The sequence below is a fragment of the Microcaecilia unicolor genome, chromosome 9 (genome assembly GCF_901765095.1).
Source record: "Microcaecilia unicolor chromosome 9, aMicUni1.1, whole genome shotgun sequence".
NCBI classification, from domain to species: Eukaryota; Metazoa; Chordata; class Amphibia; order Gymnophiona; family Siphonopidae; genus Microcaecilia; species Microcaecilia unicolor.
The window spans coordinates 139,498,258-139,518,908 of record NC_044039.1 but is presented as its reverse complement, the minus strand read 5'-3'; the positions used below and the strand labels follow the sequence as shown (position 1 = coordinate 139,518,908).

Sequence of the window (20,651 nt, the reverse complement as noted above, 5' to 3'; positions counted from 1 at the left end):
CTCGTTCCATAGCAAGCATAATAATAAAAATTATATTCTCAGACAATTTTCAGACTGCAATACCACGGGAGTTATTTACATTATAGTGTGTCCTTGTGATTTACTTTACGTAGGGAAGACTAAGAGAGCAATAAAAACAAGAATCATAGAACATAGGAGTTGCCTAACAAGGCAGGTGCTGAGCGCCCCTCTCGTGACACATTGGATTGAAAAAAACCATACAATTGAAGATTTGAGATTTTTTGTGTTTAAAAAAATATATATGTCTTGGAGAAGCGGTAATATAGATGTTAAATTACTGAGGGAGGAACAAAGAACTATATATACACTGGGTACAGTTATACCGCATGGACTCAACATGGACACGGATTTCAGTTCTTTTTTATGATTTTTTTCTATGATTATAATTCCCTTTTATGATTATACAATTTTTTGCTCTTGCATGCCGATGTATGAAATGTGACTTGTATATTATCTTTTTTATTTTTCACTTTTATTTTTATTTATTTTTTCATTATTTTTTCATTAATCATCATCCATTCTATTTACATTTTATTATTTATTCCCCATTTTTCTTTACATTTATTTTAAATCATTTTGTTTATCCATCACGTTTTTTATGCTTTTTATTATATTTTTATGCCCTTACACAGTTTATTCATTTGATTACAGTTAATCATTTTTATTTCACCTTTATCTTTAATAGCGAGTGATAATATTAAAATGGTTTATATTTCGCGTACATACATCCAGGCTCAGCTATGGATTTAAAGCCCCTTTTTCTATCCTGTTGCAAGGGTTCAATAGCTGTCCCTATCATCTTAAACCAGTAGGTGTCAGCCCTTTTCGAACAGCTTTCATTACCTTAGCAACAGTGTAGTTTGTTCACACGGGTAAGTGACGTCACTTTCACTTCCGCTATTTATTTTATTACCGCGGGCCTTTTTGAAATTTTGCTTGTTAGTTACGTGTGACAGAGCAGCACAGCATAGCTTTATACCTGGTAAGTTTTTTCATTTCTCTTTTTAGTTTATCTTATGACGATATAATTTCGCATTGAGCTCTTTTATATATACATGTGCGTTTCTCCATTCCCCAGCGATTTTGATTTGCCTTTCTAAAATTAGATTATTTCATAGTTTTGACAGTCACGAGGCCCGCTGGTTTCATCTTTTTAATTTGATTTTTCTTAGTAGCGTGCATATTATTTTCTTCCTTTTTTACACTATTTTTTATATACATTTCCGACCTTGTTCTGTGTTCTATCTATTTCACGATGTGGCACGCTACTATCACTGACGGCATAGTACCTTGCTTTTGTTTTTAGAGGGCATGTTCGCCATTTTGTTTCCTTTCGTGTTTCCGGGACAGTGCTACGTTTCAGACGGTGAGCCTGCCTTTTCTGAACTTTTATATATACATTTTTGTTGCGACTACACCGTTTGGGAAATTTGTTGTGCTTATATAGCTTACATGCATGTTATTTATGGAGATTTTGCACTAGATTCATACAGTATGTAGACGCATTTTCAGTTTTTCAGTTGTTTAAGAGCCATTAGCTGCCGGTTTATTATCGTTAATATCATATGGGCATTTTTTCTGATCTACCTTTTTTGATCTTATCATTATTATGTTTTTGATCTATATATATATATTTCTTTTGATCTGACATATATATATAAAAAAAATGTTTTTGATCTGATCTTTTTTGATCTATCTTGTTGATCCGTTCTTTTCAAGGCTATGATATCAGCTGGCTTAAGTATTTATTTTATTTTATTTTTTTACATCGTTGGCATTTAACAAGAGTAAGTTTGTATACCATTAATATATATGTTTTATACTTTTATATTTTGATGTAAATCAACTTGGAGATCCCTGTTCATATTTTGTGTCTTAGTCCTTCTTTTTATTTAGTGTTTGATACATATAAATGTATGGGCAGTATGTATTTATTTATTTCTTACTTTATACATTGATTTTAAATAATTAATTAATTTTTTTAGTATTTTCAGTGTTGGTTTTTCATCTAATCCACAAGGCTATTTGACTTCAGACAACACTTGGTATGTTCCTTATTTTGGAATTATACTTTTTAGTGTACCTTATTATATGTCTTGTCCTCATTCGTCTCTATGTAATAATTTTTAATTTTTGATATTGATCTATATTCATATTATTTATGTCCATAACAATTTTTAGTCATCATCATTTGAGATATATATATTTGTAATTTTAATTGTTTTTTATCAAGTTGTCCTAATGGTTTAAATATGTTTAAAAATGCTATTTTGAGTTTTTTATGGTTTGATATGTTCAAAATGTCATTTGGAGTTTTTATCGTGTGATTTATGTTTTTAATTATATTTGTGTTTTTATGTACATTATTTTATAGACCCCTGACGCAGGCCTTACGGCCGAAACACGTCACGTGTCGGGTCATTTGTGCCATTGTGAATAAAGACCTTGTTCAGGAAGACACTCATTGTGAGAGGACTTTTTGTTGGATCCACTGTTTGTTTTACCTTACTGGTTTTCCTGTGGAGAGCTCACCTTCTGTGGGTGTCTCCTCAGAGAACAGCATTTGCCTGTAGGAGAGAATTGAGCTCCTGGGCCGGAAGTTTATGCTGGCTAAAAGGAGGAGGTCAATAGAGTGGCTTTCAATCTGCTGGTATAGTGCATATCCCTTTCTTATTATCATGATAATCCATACATTTCCATTTCCTTATGAAGTCTCAGACACCAGGTTGTAGTCAAAACCTACGCGCCTCTGTATACTTTTGTTCTTTGCCTTTGCTAGGGTTGTTGGAGAGATCTTAGAAAACAAAACCTTGTATAGAAATAAGGGTAGGATTGATATCTCCTGTAATAAGTTTCTTATATGGAGATGATGTGATCTTCTTGAAGAGGATAATTGTTGTTAGAAGATACTACAGTATCTGACACAAAGGACTGATTTGTAGTTATCTTTAGAGATACTATTTCCTGAAATTTTTCTCAAGAAAGTTTTCCCCTGTGAATGGGGCATCCGCAATCATGCACATCTTCCTGAAGAGCAGATGCTTTTATCCATGTTTCTCTTTTCTTGCTGTGATGTCTGTTGCTCTCCTCTTGAAGCTGTGTCATAGGCTGATCTAAGTATTTGGTACATTGGTCTAAATCTTGAATCTTTTTCAATAATATTATAGAAGTACAGTATGATACCGATTATCCAGACCATCCTCGGCAGGAGGTAGTCCAGATAATCATAAATCCGAATGATTGGACAAACCTACCTGTTTAAATACAGGTGTTGTGCACGCCTGTGTTTTATCCTTTTTAGGGTGGGCACGTGAATAAATGGCAACTGAGCAGCCAATCAGCGATTGAGGGCTGAGCATGTAGGGAATTTGTTTACAACTAGAGCAGAAGGAGGAAAGTGGGGGGGGGGGGGATAAAACTTTACATAAATTACAAGCAAAGGTGAAATCTCGGCACAGACGGGGGAAGCTAGATTTGTGCCCTTTGGCGCTGAGGTGGCATGTGTTGCCCCTGAACCCCAAAGTGACCGCTGGGAGGGCAGATTCTAGATCTGGAGCAGCAAACATCAGTTGCTGAGTTTAGGGTAGAGGGCTTATTCCAATTCCAGTTCAAAATCCAGGCCGGTTTAGGAGGGCTGCTCTACGCAAGGTGCTTGTTTACTTCTCATGGGAGGCTTGGCATGCTGGAAAAGGGTTTGGGATGGATTTCAGAGCTGGGGGTGGGTGCCTTTGAGGGTTCATAACAAACAGCTGTATGGGTGCTACCCACACTGGTGTTAGTGCAGGTGCTTTTAGGGTATCTATGCATGTGCGAGGACAGGAGATCCAGATAATCAATCAGCGTTGTACTGTACTCTGTTAATTGAAACTGATGTGCATTGCATTGAACATTACATTTTGGAAAATGTTCCTTCCTAGCATATCAAATCTTTCCTGTGAGGAGTATTAGAATGGGCTATAGTACTTTTACATCTCTTGACAGCAGATTTCACTACCACAGATTGTGTGGGAGCTATTATTTGTTATAGTCCATTTCTCTTTGCCCCAATATTTTGTTTTCAATCTCTTGGTCATGGGACGGATTGATGGTGTTTGACTCTTGAATTAGAAAAGACACAGCATCCCACATGGCATCCAAGTATTTTAAGATCTCCAAAAGTTTTTGATATGGATTTTGCCTTCTCCTACATTGTCAGAGTTACTTAGCTACCATCTGGAGGAATTTGGGGTATGGTGTGTCCTCCAGCTGAGAATTGTTTTCTGGTTATGGAAGAGAATGATCGGATGGCAAACCAGGGGACAGTTTTGAATGTAGTGGAGTTAAACTTAAGTTTGATTCCTAAATAGTCAATGCAGAATCCTATTCTACTTCAGATTGGTATTCATCTCTTGAGACCACAGACTGAGATAATGTGAACAAAGTGTGTGAAGTATCTCGTTTTGTTAGGTTGTGTATGTTCATGGCCTTGATCTCTCTGTTCCATATTTCTCTTTAAGAAACTATCTCCAACCTTCTGTGAAGACAGGATGTGGTTGAGAAAGTGATCTAGATTTCTTTTGAAGCTCAAAGGGCACTGATGAAAGGCTTCCTGGTATTCCCTTTCATCTGTTTGATGAGATTTTGTCTTATATTTTGAACAGCTGTGGGAACTTCATCAAGCTGTATCTGGACTTCTGCAGTAATGTCCTGGTTCCAATGATTTGCTCTACTGCTTTGATCACAGTGGGCAAGGAAAGGATCACCCAGCAGGAAAAGCTCAAGGGCAGCACTGATGAAACTCCATAACACCTGGAGGGGGTTAGAGACTTCAGCGCTGAAGGAGGAACACATTGAGGAGAAGCCCCAGCAACAGTTGATCTAAAGGTTGCAAGGGAGGAGCCTCCTAAGCCATTTAGCTAGTTCCTTTGAGCCACACAGCAGTGCACACTGATAAGTGCCTACAAGGGATCCATTAGCTAGTCTGTTTTCTGAAGTTCTGGATACTTTTACGGATTTCTCTGAGCAACGATGCTTCCCGGATGAGTTCATGCTCTACTTTGATTTCTTTGTTTTAGTGCCTAAATGGGCTGAACGATCTTGATGATTTTATGACCTGCCAGAGCGGAGATCATTGTCATGCATACTGCTTACTTTGGGTTTTTATTCTCCAAAAATTCATATACCCTGTAACCTGTAGATTTTCTTGCCCTTGATAACATCTGGGCACATGTTTTACATTTCTTCACATTATGAGATGTGCCCAGACAACAAACATAGACTGTGTATGTCCATATATTTTAATCTTTTACAGTTGTTTTTTTTCTCCATTCTGAAGAGAAATTGAGCCAAATTGAATGCGATTTTTAACTGACAATGTAGATGAGGGGACTGAGAAACTCAGCAGACTGTTTTGGTGACTAGAAAGAAACTGAAGCATTCTAAGGGCTACTGAGCAGGAACCTTTGCACATGCTCACAAACCTTTTCCAGAGGTTTCTGAGCTTTGGGTAGAGGGATCGGCTCAGCTTTGTCAGGTGGTGACATCACCCACATCAGTGGCCATTGTGATCTACATGTTTGGCTGTTGTGATTTTCCGTATCCATGGAGAAAACAGGTAGATGATCTTTGTAGCTGTTGCGTTTTGTTCATTGGCTTTGATAATTGGTCCAGAAACCATGAGTTTAAAAAAAATTATGCCTGGTCTTGCCCCAGTGTGGATATTTTGAAAATTGCTTCAATCATGACTTGTGTTCTTTTCTCTCATGAATTCTAGAACAGCGGCCTTAAAGCATTAGTAAAGTTTGCAGCAGCTCAGAGAATTACATCACCACAAAGCCTAATTCAGAAACATGTGGTCCGTTTCCTGGCAGGTAACATATATATATATATATATATATTTTTTTTTTTTTTCTTTGTCACCTCTTCTGAAGCTGACTTAGACTTAGTTGTATTCCACTGTATATTTTGCACACAAAGCTTTAGACATTGCAGCCAATATTGAAAACCAGTTATGCAGTCAGCAGTGGGTGCTGACCTTATAAGTGGTCTGTGCTAAAATTGCAGGTCCAGGGACCATAGGTGCCTGCTTTTTAAGCACAAAGTCATACAATACAATATATATATATATATATTTCTAGCTGCATCAGCTGAATAATAAAATTATTTCAGTTCAACGCAGTTTAACAAAAGAGTTGATCAGCAATTTCTGGGGATCTGCAATATACAGAATGCAAAATTACAAACAATAAGTATTAAAACAAGAGAAAATAATGTTTCTAAAAAATGTACCTTTTTCAGTAAAAAGAAATGTTTTTAACATATGATGGAAGAACAAATAATTAGGTTCTATTTTGAGGAAAAGGGCAATGTATGCCATAATTTTACAGTTTGATAGGAAAATATAGATGAAAAAAATATGCTTGTATTTTAAGTTTTGATGGATAATTCAAGCAATTTTGCTGTCTAGATTTTAGTTTTACAGTTAGTAGAAAGTGTGATTAAGTTGGTTCATATAAGATAGAGCCGAACCAAACAAAATTCTATGGATAAACAGCATTTAAATTTGATATTATTTATACATGTGCATACATAGGGAACATGCACATACATTATTGTATCGCAGTAAAACAGTAGGTGATGCAGTGAAAGTTTATGATGAATGGAATAAAGGCAGAACAATTGTGGCAACACAAGTTGTATATTGGACTGTACACATGCTCGTAGAAAATGTGTTCTTAAACTTAACCACAAAACAGTGGAAAATATTTATTTTAGCAGATGTTTTGAGTGCTGGTCTAGTAGTATGTTTATCCAGGAGAGGTGATGACAATCTCTCACTATTCATCTTTCAGTCTATTTTTACCCTGCAGTCATGCAGAGTTCAGCCAGTCTGTGTGCTACAAGCTGAAGTCTGTCCTTTAAAGAATACTTTATATAGTTCCAGCATTGCATTTTGTTAAAAATGGAATCTTCCAGAAAAATAGGAATACATCCAAATTAAAAATCCATCCAAAGTGATTTAATTGGGCAGGAGAGGCTTGTGCCTGGCTATGTGCTGATATTCAGTGTAACTTGACCAGGTAGTGCTGCTGAATATTAGCACTGACCACCTAGGGTTACCATATCTACAGTTTTGCGTACAAACAGGCAGGCTGGAATCTCCCACCCGGATGTCCCACAGTGTCCTCAAAAAGAGCGGACAAGTAAATCTCCCGCTTGCTACCGATGCCACTTCAAAATAGCTGCCAAGACTTCAAGTGGTGGCCTCACAAGACTTCCAGAAGTCTTGTGAGGTTACCGCTTGAAGTGTCGGCAGCCATTTTGAAACAGCACCGGCAGCAAGCAGGTAACGGCATCGCCGGGCAGGAAAGAGTGGGGTCCTTTCCTGTCCTGAAGGGGCCACTAGACCACCAGGGCACAATAAGGTAGGTGAGGGAATGTGGATAGAGGGTAGGGGGGTGAGGGAGCTGTAAAAAAAAAAAAAGGCGGATGGAGAGAGGCTGGAAAAAGATTTGAGATGGGAGGGAAATATATAGAAGGGGATGGCTTTCTTTTGGGGGGGGGGGGTCGTGATTATTGGTGCCCTTTGTTTTTTTGTCAGGGCAAATATGGTAACCCTTTGACCCCCCCCCCCCCCCCCCCCCCCCCCACCACACACACACTATCTGAATAGTGCCTGATCTAGGGATGGAGTCTGGGTGGAGCCTGCACTTATCCAGGCACCAGCTGTAATTCCATGCCGGTGCTTGGATAGCAAAGAGGGTAGACAGGAAAACATAAAGGGTAGATCTGTCTTTACATGGTTAGCTATCCAGGCACTGGCGCTGAATATTGGCCAGTGCCCCAGATTACATTCAGGTGGCGACCTTGAAGAGTCTTGTGAGTTTCCCTTTCTCCTGCATTGCCCCCACCCCCCTTCGATTCCAGTTCCCCTTCTGTTCCCAAGAACACTGGTTCCGCCCCCCCCCCCCCCCCCCCAGGGACGCCCCGGGTTTATGTTTATAATTCCTGTTAATCTAGAGTAGTGGTTTTTAACCCAGTCCTCAGGGACCACCTAACCAGTCAAGTTTTCAGGATAGCCACAATGAATATGCATGAGAGAGATTTTCATGCAATGGAGGAAGTGCATGTTAATACATCTCATACATATTCTTCATGGATATTCTGAAAACCCATCTGGCCAGTTGGTCCCTGAGGACTGGTTTGAAAACCAGTGGTCTAGGGTACAAAGGGGAGGAGCAATCACCATTTGCTCTTGCCCATTGCATTTCCAGGTTCAAAGTGGCTGCCCAACTTCTAGCTGCAGTTTTACAGTACTAGCAGTAATGCCTGCTAGAGCTCGCGGCAGCCATTATAAAGCTGGAATTGCAATGGCTAGGAGCAAATGGGGATCATTTTTGTCCTTGATACCCTAGACCAGTGTTTTTCAAACCTGTCCTGGAGGACCATCAGCCAGATGGTATCCCTAATATGTACGCATAGACAAATTTGATTGTCTGTCACCTCTATTGTATGCAATTCTCTCACGTATTTAGTAGGAATATCCTGAAAACCTGACTGGCTGGACGTTCCCCTGGACAGGTTTGAGAACCAGTGCCCTAGACCACAGGCATGTAAGGGTAGGCCCAGGCAGAGGACTTACAGGGGTGGAAGGGGGGGGGGGGGTTCTTGTTGGAAGGGAGCAATATTCTTAGGGGAAAATAGGGGAATCAGAATCCGGGGGGAGGGCCATTGCTCTTCAAGAGGGACATGACCTTATGTGGGTTTTGACTGGTGTTCAGCTGGCATCCACATAAATGTCTTATGTTGGTGCCTGGCTGGATGTTGTCCACGATCCACATAAGTATTGGCAGCTGTCTCCTAACCAGTTTGGCCTTGGATATTTAGTGCCGGTGACTGCACATAGCCCAGCATTGATTCTCCAAGGATAAGCAGACCGCATTATTCCTAAATAAGGGTAACGTCATCCGACGGAGCCCCAGTGCAGACGCTGAATTGCTAGGACTGAAAGTTCTAGCAGCATCCCACAGGGTGCTGGAGCCGAGGGCTGAGCAGGCGGTACCCATTCAGGCATCGGGGGAGGAAGCGTCCCTGAAGTCTGAGAAAAGGCATTCACCTCAATTCTCCTTGGAGCATGGACACCGTTCTACTAGATTGAGGTCAGTGCAGACCCAGTCTCCTGATCCTCAAGAGGAAGAGGTGTCTGACTCAGACCACTCATGGAAATCAGATACAGATCCATATTACATCTCAAAGAATCATATGGAATCTTATCTGATCCCTCACCTCCTCAATAGACAGAAATCTCTTGCAGAGGCACTCTCTTTCACTGGTTTTGTCAATAAGATGGCTTCAGCCATCCCATTTAAGTTGGAGACAGAGGAGGAGCCCAGGGCATAGATGTTGTCTGTCTTGGGCTATACGTGTCCTCCTAAGGAAGGGGTCTCTGTACCATTGCACCTTATTCAAGGATGTACTGGTGAGGAATTGGGAATCTCCCCTCTCAGTGCAGGGGTGGGTACGCAGTATCTTATCCAGAAGTCGTCTGGATTCAAGATGGCCCAGTTGCCTCACCACTCTTTAGTAGTTGAATCTGCTCTTGGTCTTATGCCTTGGCACCCCTGGAGCGAGAGGCCAGAACCTTTGTTTGGAAACATTTCAGGCCTTGATGCTCGTTTTTCACATCCAGTCCTATCAGCTCTACACGAGCCTTTACTTGGAGTCTTTAGCTAATAGTACTCTTAATCTGGTGGATTCTCTTCCTGTGGAGCAGGCCGCTGAGCTTTGCCGGTTGGCCAATAAGCAGATGGAGTGTTGGGATTATTTGGCCAGGGGGAGTTTATGATTGATTTATTTTATTTATTTTTGTTACATTTGTACCCCGCGCTTTCCCACTCATGGCAGGCTCAATGCGGCGGGCAATCGAGGGTTAAGTGACTTGCCCAGAGTCACAAGGAGCTGCCTGTGCCGGGAATCGAACTTAGTTCCTCAGTTCCCCAGGACCAAAGTCCACCACCCTAACCACTCTAGGCCACTCCTCCATACTTTTGATATTGCTCCAGACTCTCTGTAATGGGTGTGGGATGCGCAGACTCTCATGGCTGTGTGTCTCTGATGTGTAACAGGCTGTTCAAGAGAGGTTGGCGGTCATGCCCTGCCGAGGGGACAACGTATTTGGAGAGAAAGTGGAAGAGGTCACTGACCTCATTAAAAAGCACACTGATACTATCCACACTCTCAGCAACCTCCATCTGCATCTTCTTCATCAAGACGTTTTCAACTGGGCAGAAACGCAGGTCCTACTACTCTCAAAAGCGTAGGTAACAGCTTTCTGCTCAGTCTACTCAAGCGACTAAAGGTCCCCTTTTCAGGCCTCGCCAACCCCGTTCTCAGAAATCCCAGCAGACTCCACAGTCAAAGCAGGGCATGGGCTTTTGACTGGCTCAAGCAGAGCATAGCCGCAAAAGGAGTATCCATTCCAGTTGGAGGGAGGCTCACTTTTTACCAACACAGGTGGCTTCTTACGACCTCCAACCATTGGGTACTTCAAATATTCTGTCGTGGGTACACTCTAAATTGGTGTCAGCGACCTCCAAATTGCCCACCGAGAGCTTCTTGCATCAGCTCTCAGCACAAGCAAGTACTTGTACAGGAAATCTCCGCCCTTCTGCAGGCCCAAGCGGTCAAACCCATACCACCAGGGGAGGAGGGACAGGGATTCTATTTCAGATACTTCCTTGTGATAAAGAAAATGGGGGGATTCCAGCCCATCCTAGACCTAAGGTCCCTGAACAAATTTCTGGTGAAAGAAAAATTCAGGATAATTTCTCTGGGCACTCTACTTCCTCTAATTCAGGAAAATGATTGGCTATTCTTGCTGGACTTAAAGGATGCCTATACCCACATTTCAATACTTCCCAATCACAGGAAGTATCTCAGATTTTGAATGGGGAAACACTACTTCCAGTATTGCGTTCTTCCATTTGGCATAGCGTCTGCCTCCAGAGTTTTCACCAAGTGCCTGGCAGTGGTCATAACATATCTATACAGACTGGGAGTGTATGTTTCCTTACCCAGACGATTGGCTGGTCAAGAACACATCTCAGGAACGAGTCAATGCGGTTGACTATTCAGGTGCTAGAGCTACTGGAGTTGTCATAAAATATTCTAAGTCCCATCTCATTCCAGTATGACAGTTGGAATACATAGGAGCCCTGCTAGACACAGCACAGGCTCGGGCCTTCCTTCTTTTAAGTAATAGAGGATACCTTGGTAGTGCTTGCCTTGCAGGGCCACAGCAGACAGCAGGTTTCAGCTCGGCAAATGTTGAGACTGTGCCACATGGTCTCCACAGTGCATGTCTCTCCCATGGCATGGCTCCATTTGAGAGCAGCCCAGTGGACTTTAGCTTTCCAATGGTCTCAAACCACTGGGAACCTAATGAATGTCATTTGCGTCCCGCCAGAGTTTGCTCATACCCTTCTCTGGTGGATGATCCAGTCCAGTTTGACTCTGTGACTTCCATTCCAAATTCCACCACATCAAAAGGTGTTGACAACAGATGCATCCAACTTCAGTTGGAGAGCTCATGTGTGTGTTCATACTTGAGATCAGTGGTCCCCTCAGGAGGCTTATCTCCAAATTAATCTCCTCGAGCTATGGGCCATTTGGAATGCTCTAAAGGCTTTCAAAGATAAACGCCAAAACCACATTATCCAAATCCAGACAGACATCCAGGTTGCAATGTTTTGTGTCAGGAAGCAGTAGGCATGTAGCAGTGGGCTCTCTTTCACGGAATGAGCCTCCATGCTCTATACCATCCCAGCAAGAACAATTGCCTGGCAGACAGACTCAACAGGATATCACAACCACACAAGTAGGCTCTCAACAAGTTCATATCCCAGAAGATCATCTGAGAGTGGGCACCCTTCAGTGGATTGTTTCGACACTCACCTCAACAAGGTCCTTCAGTTCTACTCCAGGCTTGGATTGTTACAAGAAATGATTTATCTTAGGGGAAGCTCTAGAGCACTCACTAATGTTTATAATTTTTTATATATATTTCATTCTCCACCAGTTGCTGATTAAAGCAACAATATTCATAATTGCAATGAATGAAAGGAATTAAGTATATTTATTGGATTGCATTAACCTGCATTACCAGGTTTAAGAAAGAACAGACCTTATATATATTTAGATTCAAAAGGGTTTATTAAGTTACAATATGATTAATGCAATCGTATAAATAAGGTTACAAGCGAGAGATAGTTCTTTTAAGAGATCTTTACAGAGAATCTGTGCTTAAGTAAAGTAGCAGGTTTTTAAATCAGAGGTTAAAACTTACAGAACAGTCCTTGTTATAGAGCATGCTGTGGTCTAGTGAAGAGCCATGAGGCAGAGGCAGGTCCCCACAGCAGTAGATTTCCAAGAGCAGATTCCCAAGAGCAGGCAGGTCCCAAGAGAGTGAGCTGGGGTGTTTCCAGGCCTGTTATAATGTTCCCTGAGTCCTGGATATTGAAGCTTGCAGAGGATCTTGGGTATTGTAGTTTGCAGAGGGTTCCTGGTCACATGTTTCCTGGATATCTACTGGCAAATGGCTTTTCTATAGCTTGAGGGCTTTTGCGCAGGTTTCAGTCTGCTGTGATAGGTGAAGTTTCTTTTGTCATATAGATGGGCTTTTTCAGTTTGAGTCATAGGAGTCTCTCTGACTGCTTCAGTTTTTTGTTCTCTAGAGATGTCTTGGTGACCCTCCCAGCCAGCTTTTGTCTCTAAGTGTTCCCAAAAGTTTCCCAGAAAAAGGGAGGGGGGAAGATGGGCTTGAAATGAAAGCCAGTTTCTGCTGCAGTTTCAAATATATTTTTAAAGCTGTATTTTTGTATTGGTACCTGATTCAGCACAGTTCTACATATTTCAATAATTCTGCTGCATATTTAATTCTGACAATTGAACTGACATCATTTTACAGGATCACATGGCAGACTAGCGTCAGATGCCTTTCTCCTACATTGGGGACAAGGACTTCTGTATGTATATCCTCCTATACCTCTGATAGGGAATACCTTGCTGAAATTCAGGCAAGTCTGAGGTACCATGATTCTGATCGCTCCTCATTGGCCGAGAGAGATATGGTTCCTCCTTCTTCTGGAGTTGTCGTCAGAAGATTTTTGGAGATTGGACTGTTTTCTGACCTTTGTCACACAGAAAGAGGGGTCCCTTCTGCATCTCAACCTCCAATCTGTTGCCCTCATGGCTTAGATGTTGAGAGCATAGAACTCAAATTCCTTGGATTACCTAAAGGTACCTCCCATGTCATGGACTTCCAGGAAAGACTCCACTATTTTAAATGGAGAATATTACTGTCTGGTGTGAGGGCAAGGCCTTAGATCTTGCCCTACACAAAAACTGCTTGAGTACCTCCTGCACCTCTTTGAGTCTGGATTGAAAACCAACTCTGTAAGGGTTCATCTTAGTGCAATTAGTGCTTATTGGCATGTAGGAGGTGAGTCCATCTCTGTACAGCCTTTCGTTGTTCGCTTCATGAGAGGTTTGTTGTTGACAAAGCCCCCTACCAAACCTCCGGTTGTGTCATGGAATCTCAACACAATCCTCACCCAGCTGAAGAAAGCTCCTTTTGAGCCTCTGGATACCTGCCATCTGAAGTTTTAGACCTGGAAAGTTGTGTTTCTGGTGGCAGTCACTTCAGCTCGCAGAGTCGGTGAGCTCCAAGCCCTATTAGCTCACTCACCATATATTAAATTTCATCACAACAGAGTAGTCCTCCGCATTCACCTCAAGTTCCTTCCTAAGGTCGTGTCTGATTTCCATCTTAACTAGTCAATTGTTCTTCCAACATTTTTCCCCAGACCTCATGCCCATACTGGCAAAAGTGTAGTACATACTTGCAGGCGAGCCTTAGCCTTCTATCTGGAGCAGACCAAAGCCCATAGACAGTCCACCCATCTTTTTGTTTCTTTTGACCTCCAACAGGTTGGGGTTGGCCTTCAGCAAACGCACACTTTCAAATTGGTAGCAGACTGCATCTGCTTTGGTTATACCCGGGCTGGGCTGACTGTTGAGGGTCATGTCACAGCTCACAGTGTTAGAGCTATGGCTTCGTCGTGTACCCCACTTGAGATCAGCCTCCATAGAGGAGACTTGTAAGGCTGCAACATGGTCTTCAGTCCATACATTCACTTTCTACTACTGTTTGGATCAGGATACCCGATGCAACAGTCAGTTCAGACAGGCAGTTTTGCAGAATTTGTTTGGTGTCTAGAATCCAACTCCAACCTCCTAGGCCTTGTTTTCTTCTGTTCCAGGCTGCATCTACACCAGTGGCGTACCAAGGGGGGGGGGCGGTGGGTGCGGTCCGCCCCGGGTGCACGCTGCTGGGGGGGGGGGGGGGGGTGCCGCGCGCCTGTCCGCTACGTTCGTTCTGTGCTCCCTCTGCCCCGGAACAGGTTACTTCCTGTTCCAGGGCAGAGGGAGCATGGAAACGAACGAAGCGGACAGGCGTGCGGTACCCCCCCCCTCCCCAGCGGCGTGCACCCGGGGGGGGGGGTTTCTTTCGCCGGGTGGTGGTCGCGCTGCACCGGGGGGCGGGACGCATCGGCGATCCGCCCCGGGTGTCAGCTCCCCTAGGAATGCCACTGATCTACACAGCTAAGTATGCACATAGTTTCAGCTTGATTGGAGATTGTCTCAACATTTCAGGACTCCATTACCCTAGCTTTTTTGTTTTCAGTGAGCCTGGTTGCTAGAGATTCCCATATATGGGAATAATGTGGCCTGCTTGTCCTCAGAGAAAGCAAAGATACTTACTTGTAGCTGGTGTTCTCTGAGGACAGCAGACCACTTAATCTCATATACCTTCCCACCTCCCCTAGGAGAAGTTTTTTGTTGTACTTTTTATGCTTTTCACCTGACAGAGGAACCTGCGCTATAGGGAAGGCACCAGCGCATGCACGGTGGGATGGTGCTAGAACTTTCTTTAGTCCTAGTCACATGTGAGAATAAGTGGCCTGCTGTCTTCTGAGAACACCAGCTACAGGTAAGTATCTTTGCTTTATCTGGATGTAACTTGGCCTGTGACGTTAAGCATTTAAAAAAGCATGCACATACTGGCATCTAGGTATTGACCTAAATATTTTAGGATTTTTAAAATTGAAAATATGCTGAATTTTGAAAAACAGTTCTAATCTCTATTAGCCCTGCTTTTACTGTAGTAATGGCCACTGAGCAGCGATAGTGGTACAAGATTCTATGATGATTTTGTGATTTGAATATTAGCCATTTTGGTCATTGTCAGGCCTTCAAATTACTTTTTGTTCTCTTCTTTAATGTGTTGTACTATTTACAAAATACTATATGTAAGTCTTAGTCAAAATGATATGTTGTACTATATGTAGAATTGTTCTTTGTAGGTATATTTCTAGAATTAATGCTGAAAAGCATTTGTAAGTTAGTTGGTTTTACACCAGTCCTAACTGTCTGTGTTTCAGATAATCCTTGATACTTTGAGCCCTTTGGCAATGTTCCTTTTCTGTAACGCCACTGAATTCTTGAATGTAATTTATTCTAACAAATATAAACACATTTATTCAAATAATCATAAAATATGAACATTTTTTTGTTGCTAGTTTTACTACCAAGCATAAAAATGGAAGATACTCCCTCCCTTCTGTCTGTAGATATCTTTCACATTTTGGTAAGTTTTTTTTTAATTTATTTTCAGCTTAGCATTTTAAAATTTTGTGATCATATTAGCCTTATTGTATCTCTAACCATTCATTCAAATTGATGTTATTTATGATTTGTCAGGTTCAAACCACCAAATTCAGTTTTGCATTTGTTCATTTAACTCATAATTAATACTACTACTAATCATTTCTGTAGTGCTACTAGATGTTTGCAGCGCTATGCATATTATATGCAGGTACTTTTTCTATCCCTAGTGGGCTCATGATCTAAGGTGTGTGTGTGTTTTGGGGTTTTTTTTTTTTACCCGTACAATGGAGGGTTAAGTGACTTGCCAGGATCACAAGGAGCTGTATTGGTAATCGAACCCAGTTCCCCAGGATCTCTGCTACTCCTCCAAGTTCACTTGTTCTTTCTAAAATATTGATCTTCTTTGCAAGACCTTAAGCAGGATAGGACAAAGCAGTATATGCTCACAAAAAGAGTATTCCCACACAAATTGTTAAAATTATATATATTAAAATTCTCCGAGAACAAGCAGGCCATTAATTCTCACAAATGAGTAATGCAGCACTGCATTGCCTGGTCCAGAGCTTATAACAAGCTTTACAGAGCTTTGTGGAGTGTGAGACATGCTCCACTGCGCATGTGCGAGTGCCTTCCTGCCTACCATGAGAGTGCAGTTACCGCAGTTGTTTTTCTACCATGGTGATGAGAAGACTGTGTCTGTGGTTTCTCTTCACTCTGTTTTTAGGCTTTTATATCACCCTCCCAAAATTGGGATGGACCCGCCACCCACAAACCAGGGGATAAAATAAAGCCAAGGCCACGTATGAGAAAGTCTGAATTTGTTTTATTACTTACCAAAGCAAATGCAAATACAAAGGATAATTTCTCATGGGAGAACAGGCAGTACTGTTAAACAAAAGTGTTAGCTGCTTCTGTCTATCTCCAAAGTAAAGCTTGGACACTGTCACTTATATACATATCTTTAGCAATAGTTCAGATACAGTTCATAGCACAAACAAGCTGATTAGCACTTCTTAGAAAACTTAGTCACCCTCCGTCTGGAATTATCTTGTTCCCTTTTCCAGCCACCTGTTTCCCCTATGTTACTAAATCATATTGTCCTGTTTCTGCACCCTCACCCCTTCCTCGTTCTTATCTGTCCACAAGGGTGTCTCAGCAGATCATGAGTTCTTGACTCATACAGAAGTCACACAGGAGTCACTGAAGCCTAGTGCACTGGTCTCTTAGGCCCACTTTATGATTTTTGGCAATACTTGTATCCTATATTTCTACAACTTCCGGTCTGGAAGAGCATCTCTTTTGGAGCCTGTTCGGCTTATTTTTCACAATTTTTTTTTCGCTGTGCCTTGTTTAGGCCTTTGACCCCCCCCCCCCCCTTCCCATATATTTTTAGTTCGTTTTTGCTGGTTTTTACGTTTTCTTTATTTTCCTTGACTTAAGCCATGTTTAAGCCTAATCTCCGGTCGGGTCTTTCCCATGACTTTTTTCTGATGCCTTATCCCTTTTTTCAGGCACTATCACGACTTTTGATTTGGCTTAAGAAGTTTTTCCTTCTATGCTAATGTACCTATTGGCTTTAAGTGCTGTTCCTGGTGCAATCAGATGATCTCTGGCAAAGACACCCATTCTTGGTGTCTTTACTGCTTAGGGCCCGACCATAGCCCTGCCAGCTGTGTCCTTTGTGCTCATATAAAGAAGAGAGCTTGAGTGTCCAGAGAGGCTCAACGCAAGAAGAGTTTTGGAGCCACCTGTGTTGACGCTGGCTGCTGGACAGGGACCCCAGGACCAGCATGTGTCAGACCCGATCCCTAGGCGACATGAAAATTTGACGTACTTCTTTTCGGCACCAAGGAATCTCAACGCCAAGCTTCGTGCGAAGGCCAGGAAGCATCAGTTGTCCTTGACGCATGATGCCAGGAACTCTGGGCATCGAGGGATTCAGCACCCATGAAGCATTGGTTCCAGGAGGATCACTCCCCCTCTATCCAGGAGGTACTGATATGCTGTCTCTAGGCAGCCAGGATCGAACTCCCTTCTTGGCCCCTTCAGTTCTGCAGCTTGTCTTGGAGCCAGCTCCCTAGTCTTTCCCGGTGTCAGCCCTTGATGAGCTTATCTGGGCCTTGCTCCCAGAGCTGCTGGATGGCCTTATGCAACAGTGTGCTTGCACCTGCCCTACCGCCCATTACAGCCCTGATTAGCCATCAGCCTGTGGTATGGCTGCTGGTGCCACGTGCAGCTCTAGTGTCGACTGCCACCCATGCCAGTACCCCCTCGATGTCGGTGGAGGAAGCTTTGCCGGAGTCGAGGTGGGAGCCAGCTTCTCTATACCGCTATCAGTCTCAACCCTCCGACAAGGCGTTTCTATCTGACACTGATGAGGAATGCTCATGTGAGTCAGAGGAGGATCCAAGGTACTTTTCCCCAGATGAGTCCTATGGAATTCCCTCTGAACCCTCCTCTCCACTTGAAAGGAGAAAGTCTCCAGAGAGCCTTTCGTGCCCGTCTTTTGTGAAGGAAATATCTGCAGTGATTCCTTTTCATTTGGAAGTGGAGGACGAACCCAGGGCTAAGACGCTCAAGGTTCTGGACTACAAGTCCCCTCCTAGGGAGGCTGTGACTGTCCCTCTCCATGAGATACTTAAGGAAGTCCTCAATAGGAACTGGGAGTCCCCTCTGTCAGTCCGTGTCCTGCCCAAGAAGATTGGCATGATATATCCGGATCCACAGCACACCTGGTTTTTATAGGCCCCAGGTACCTCACAATTCCATGGTGGTGAAGTCCGCTCTCAAGAGAGCCAGGAGTTCTAGAGACTATGCCTTGACACCCCCTGGGAAGCTAGGACCTTGGACTCTTTTGGGAGGAAGATGTTCCAGGCCTCAATACTTGTGTCCTGTATAACAATCTTACCAGCTTTTTACAAATGTGTACTTCCGGGACTCGGTGCGCAAGCTGTTGGACTTGGTGGACTCTCGTCCACTGGAGCAGGCCGAGTCAGTATGCCAGTTGGCCAAGCAGCAGAAGGCGTATCATAAGTTCTTGGCGCCTACAGTACCTTTGACATGGCATCCAGGATCTGTGCTCAAAGTATAGCAATGCACAGACTCTCATAGCTACGTGTTTCTGACTTGGAACAGTCGATTCAGCAGAGGTTGGCGGATGCTCTATGCGTGGGGGTTTACCTTTTTGGAGAGAAGTTTGAGGAGGTCGCTAACCAAATCAAAAAACACACTGATACCATTTCTTCTCTCTCTCACCGGGCACCTTCTTCATCAGCCTCCTCATCTAGGATGTCTCTTGGCAAGTCAAAGAGGGGTGCCTACTTTCCACAGATATGTAGGTACACCACCTCTTCTCGCCAGCCTGTTCAGGCTCTGCCCCAGCGCATTCATTCTCGTCAACAGCATGTGCCAAAGGCTCCTGCTGCCCCCCCCCCCCCCCCCCACAGTCAAAGCACAGAACGAGTTTTTGACTGGCTCCAGCAGAGCATAACCAACTGTAAAAGTGTCTGTCCCAGACAGCTTGCCTGTCCAGGGTGAGGCTGAAGTTTTTCTATGAAAGATGGCCCCTTGTAACCTCTGACTGGTGGGTTTTTTCAAATAGTCCGCCTCGGATATTCCCTCAATTCGATTCAAAAACATCCAGATTGCCCACCGTGAGCTTATTACTTCAGCTGTCAGCATGAGCAGGTACTTTCAGAGGAATTCTTCGCCCTTTTTAAGGCCCATGCACTCAAGGGTGTTCCACCAGGGGGAAAAGGGCAGGGATTCTATTCCAGGTATTTCCTTGTGCAAAAGAAGACAGGGGTGATGCATCCCATCCTAGATCTGAACAAAATCCTGGTCAAAGAAAAGTTCAGGATGGTTTCCTTGGGCACCCGTCTATCCATGATTCAGGAAAACGATTAGCTATGCTCTCTGGACTTGTATACATACACTCACATCCTGATACTTCCAGCCCACCGGAAGTATCTCTGATTTCGGCTGGGAACACTACACGACCAGTACCTAATGTTGCCTTTTGGCCTCGCGTCACCTCCCAAATGTCTAGTGGTAGTTGCAGACTGGTAGTCCATGCAGAGGATTATTCTGGTGCTATAGCTAATAGGGTTCGTTATAAACTACCACATCCCATCTTCACCCTACTGAACAGTTGGAATTCATCGGAATCCTGCTCGATATGCAGCAGGTTCGAGCTTTTCTCCCAGGACCGCGAGCAGGCACTCTAGTTGCTCTGGTTTCTTAGGTTTGAACCTTACAACAGGTCACAGCTTGACAGATGTTGAGGTCGTTGGGCCACATGGTTTTCACAGTTTGTGACACCCATGACACGCCTTCAAGTGATATCCACCCAATGGACTCTAGCCTCCAAGTGGTGTCAGGCTATGGGAGATCTAGCAGATGTCATTTTAGTGCCTCCAGAGCTTATTTGTGCGCTGCTCTGGTGGACCATTCGATCCAATTTGGAACTACCATTCCGAATTCCTCAGCCTCTGGGAAACAGGTCTTCAGATCAATCTTCTGGAACTCCAGGTGATCTGGAACACTCTAAAGGCTTTCAGAGATTGGCTGTCCAACCAAATTGTGTTTGTTCAAACAGACCACTAGATTGCAATGTATTACACCAACAAGCAGGGGGACACCGGATCACACCCTCTGTGTCAGGAGGCCATCCGGATGTGGTGCTGGGCTCGCCAACATGGCACGTTCCTTTGGGCCACTTATCTGGTGGGCAAAAACAAGTCTGGCTGACAGACTGAGCAGGGTTATGAAACCGCATGAGTGGTCCCTCAATATGGGCGTTGCCCGCAAGATCTTCCGAGTGTGGGGCACCCCCTTGGTAAATCTCTTTGCCGCTCAACTCAATTACAAAGTCCCTCCATTCTGTACCAGACTTCAGGCTCACGACAGATTAGCGTCAGATGCCT

The 20,651-nt window shown here is 43.3% G+C and overlaps 1 protein-coding gene across 1 annotated transcript in view; it reads left to right on the top strand.

Annotated features, from left to right (window-relative positions):
* Nucleotides 1-20,651, top strand: part of UBR1 (ubiquitin protein ligase E3 component n-recognin 1) — a 718,041-nt gene that overhangs the window by 562,875 nt on the left and 134,515 nt on the right. The window contains exons 38-39 of the mRNA XM_030215524.1: nt 5,774-5,870; nt 15,639-15,706. Coding sequence (XP_030071384.1) covers nt 5,774-5,870; nt 15,639-15,706 — 165 coding nt within the window. The remainder of the gene's footprint in view (nt 1-5,773; nt 5,871-15,638; nt 15,707-20,651) is intronic.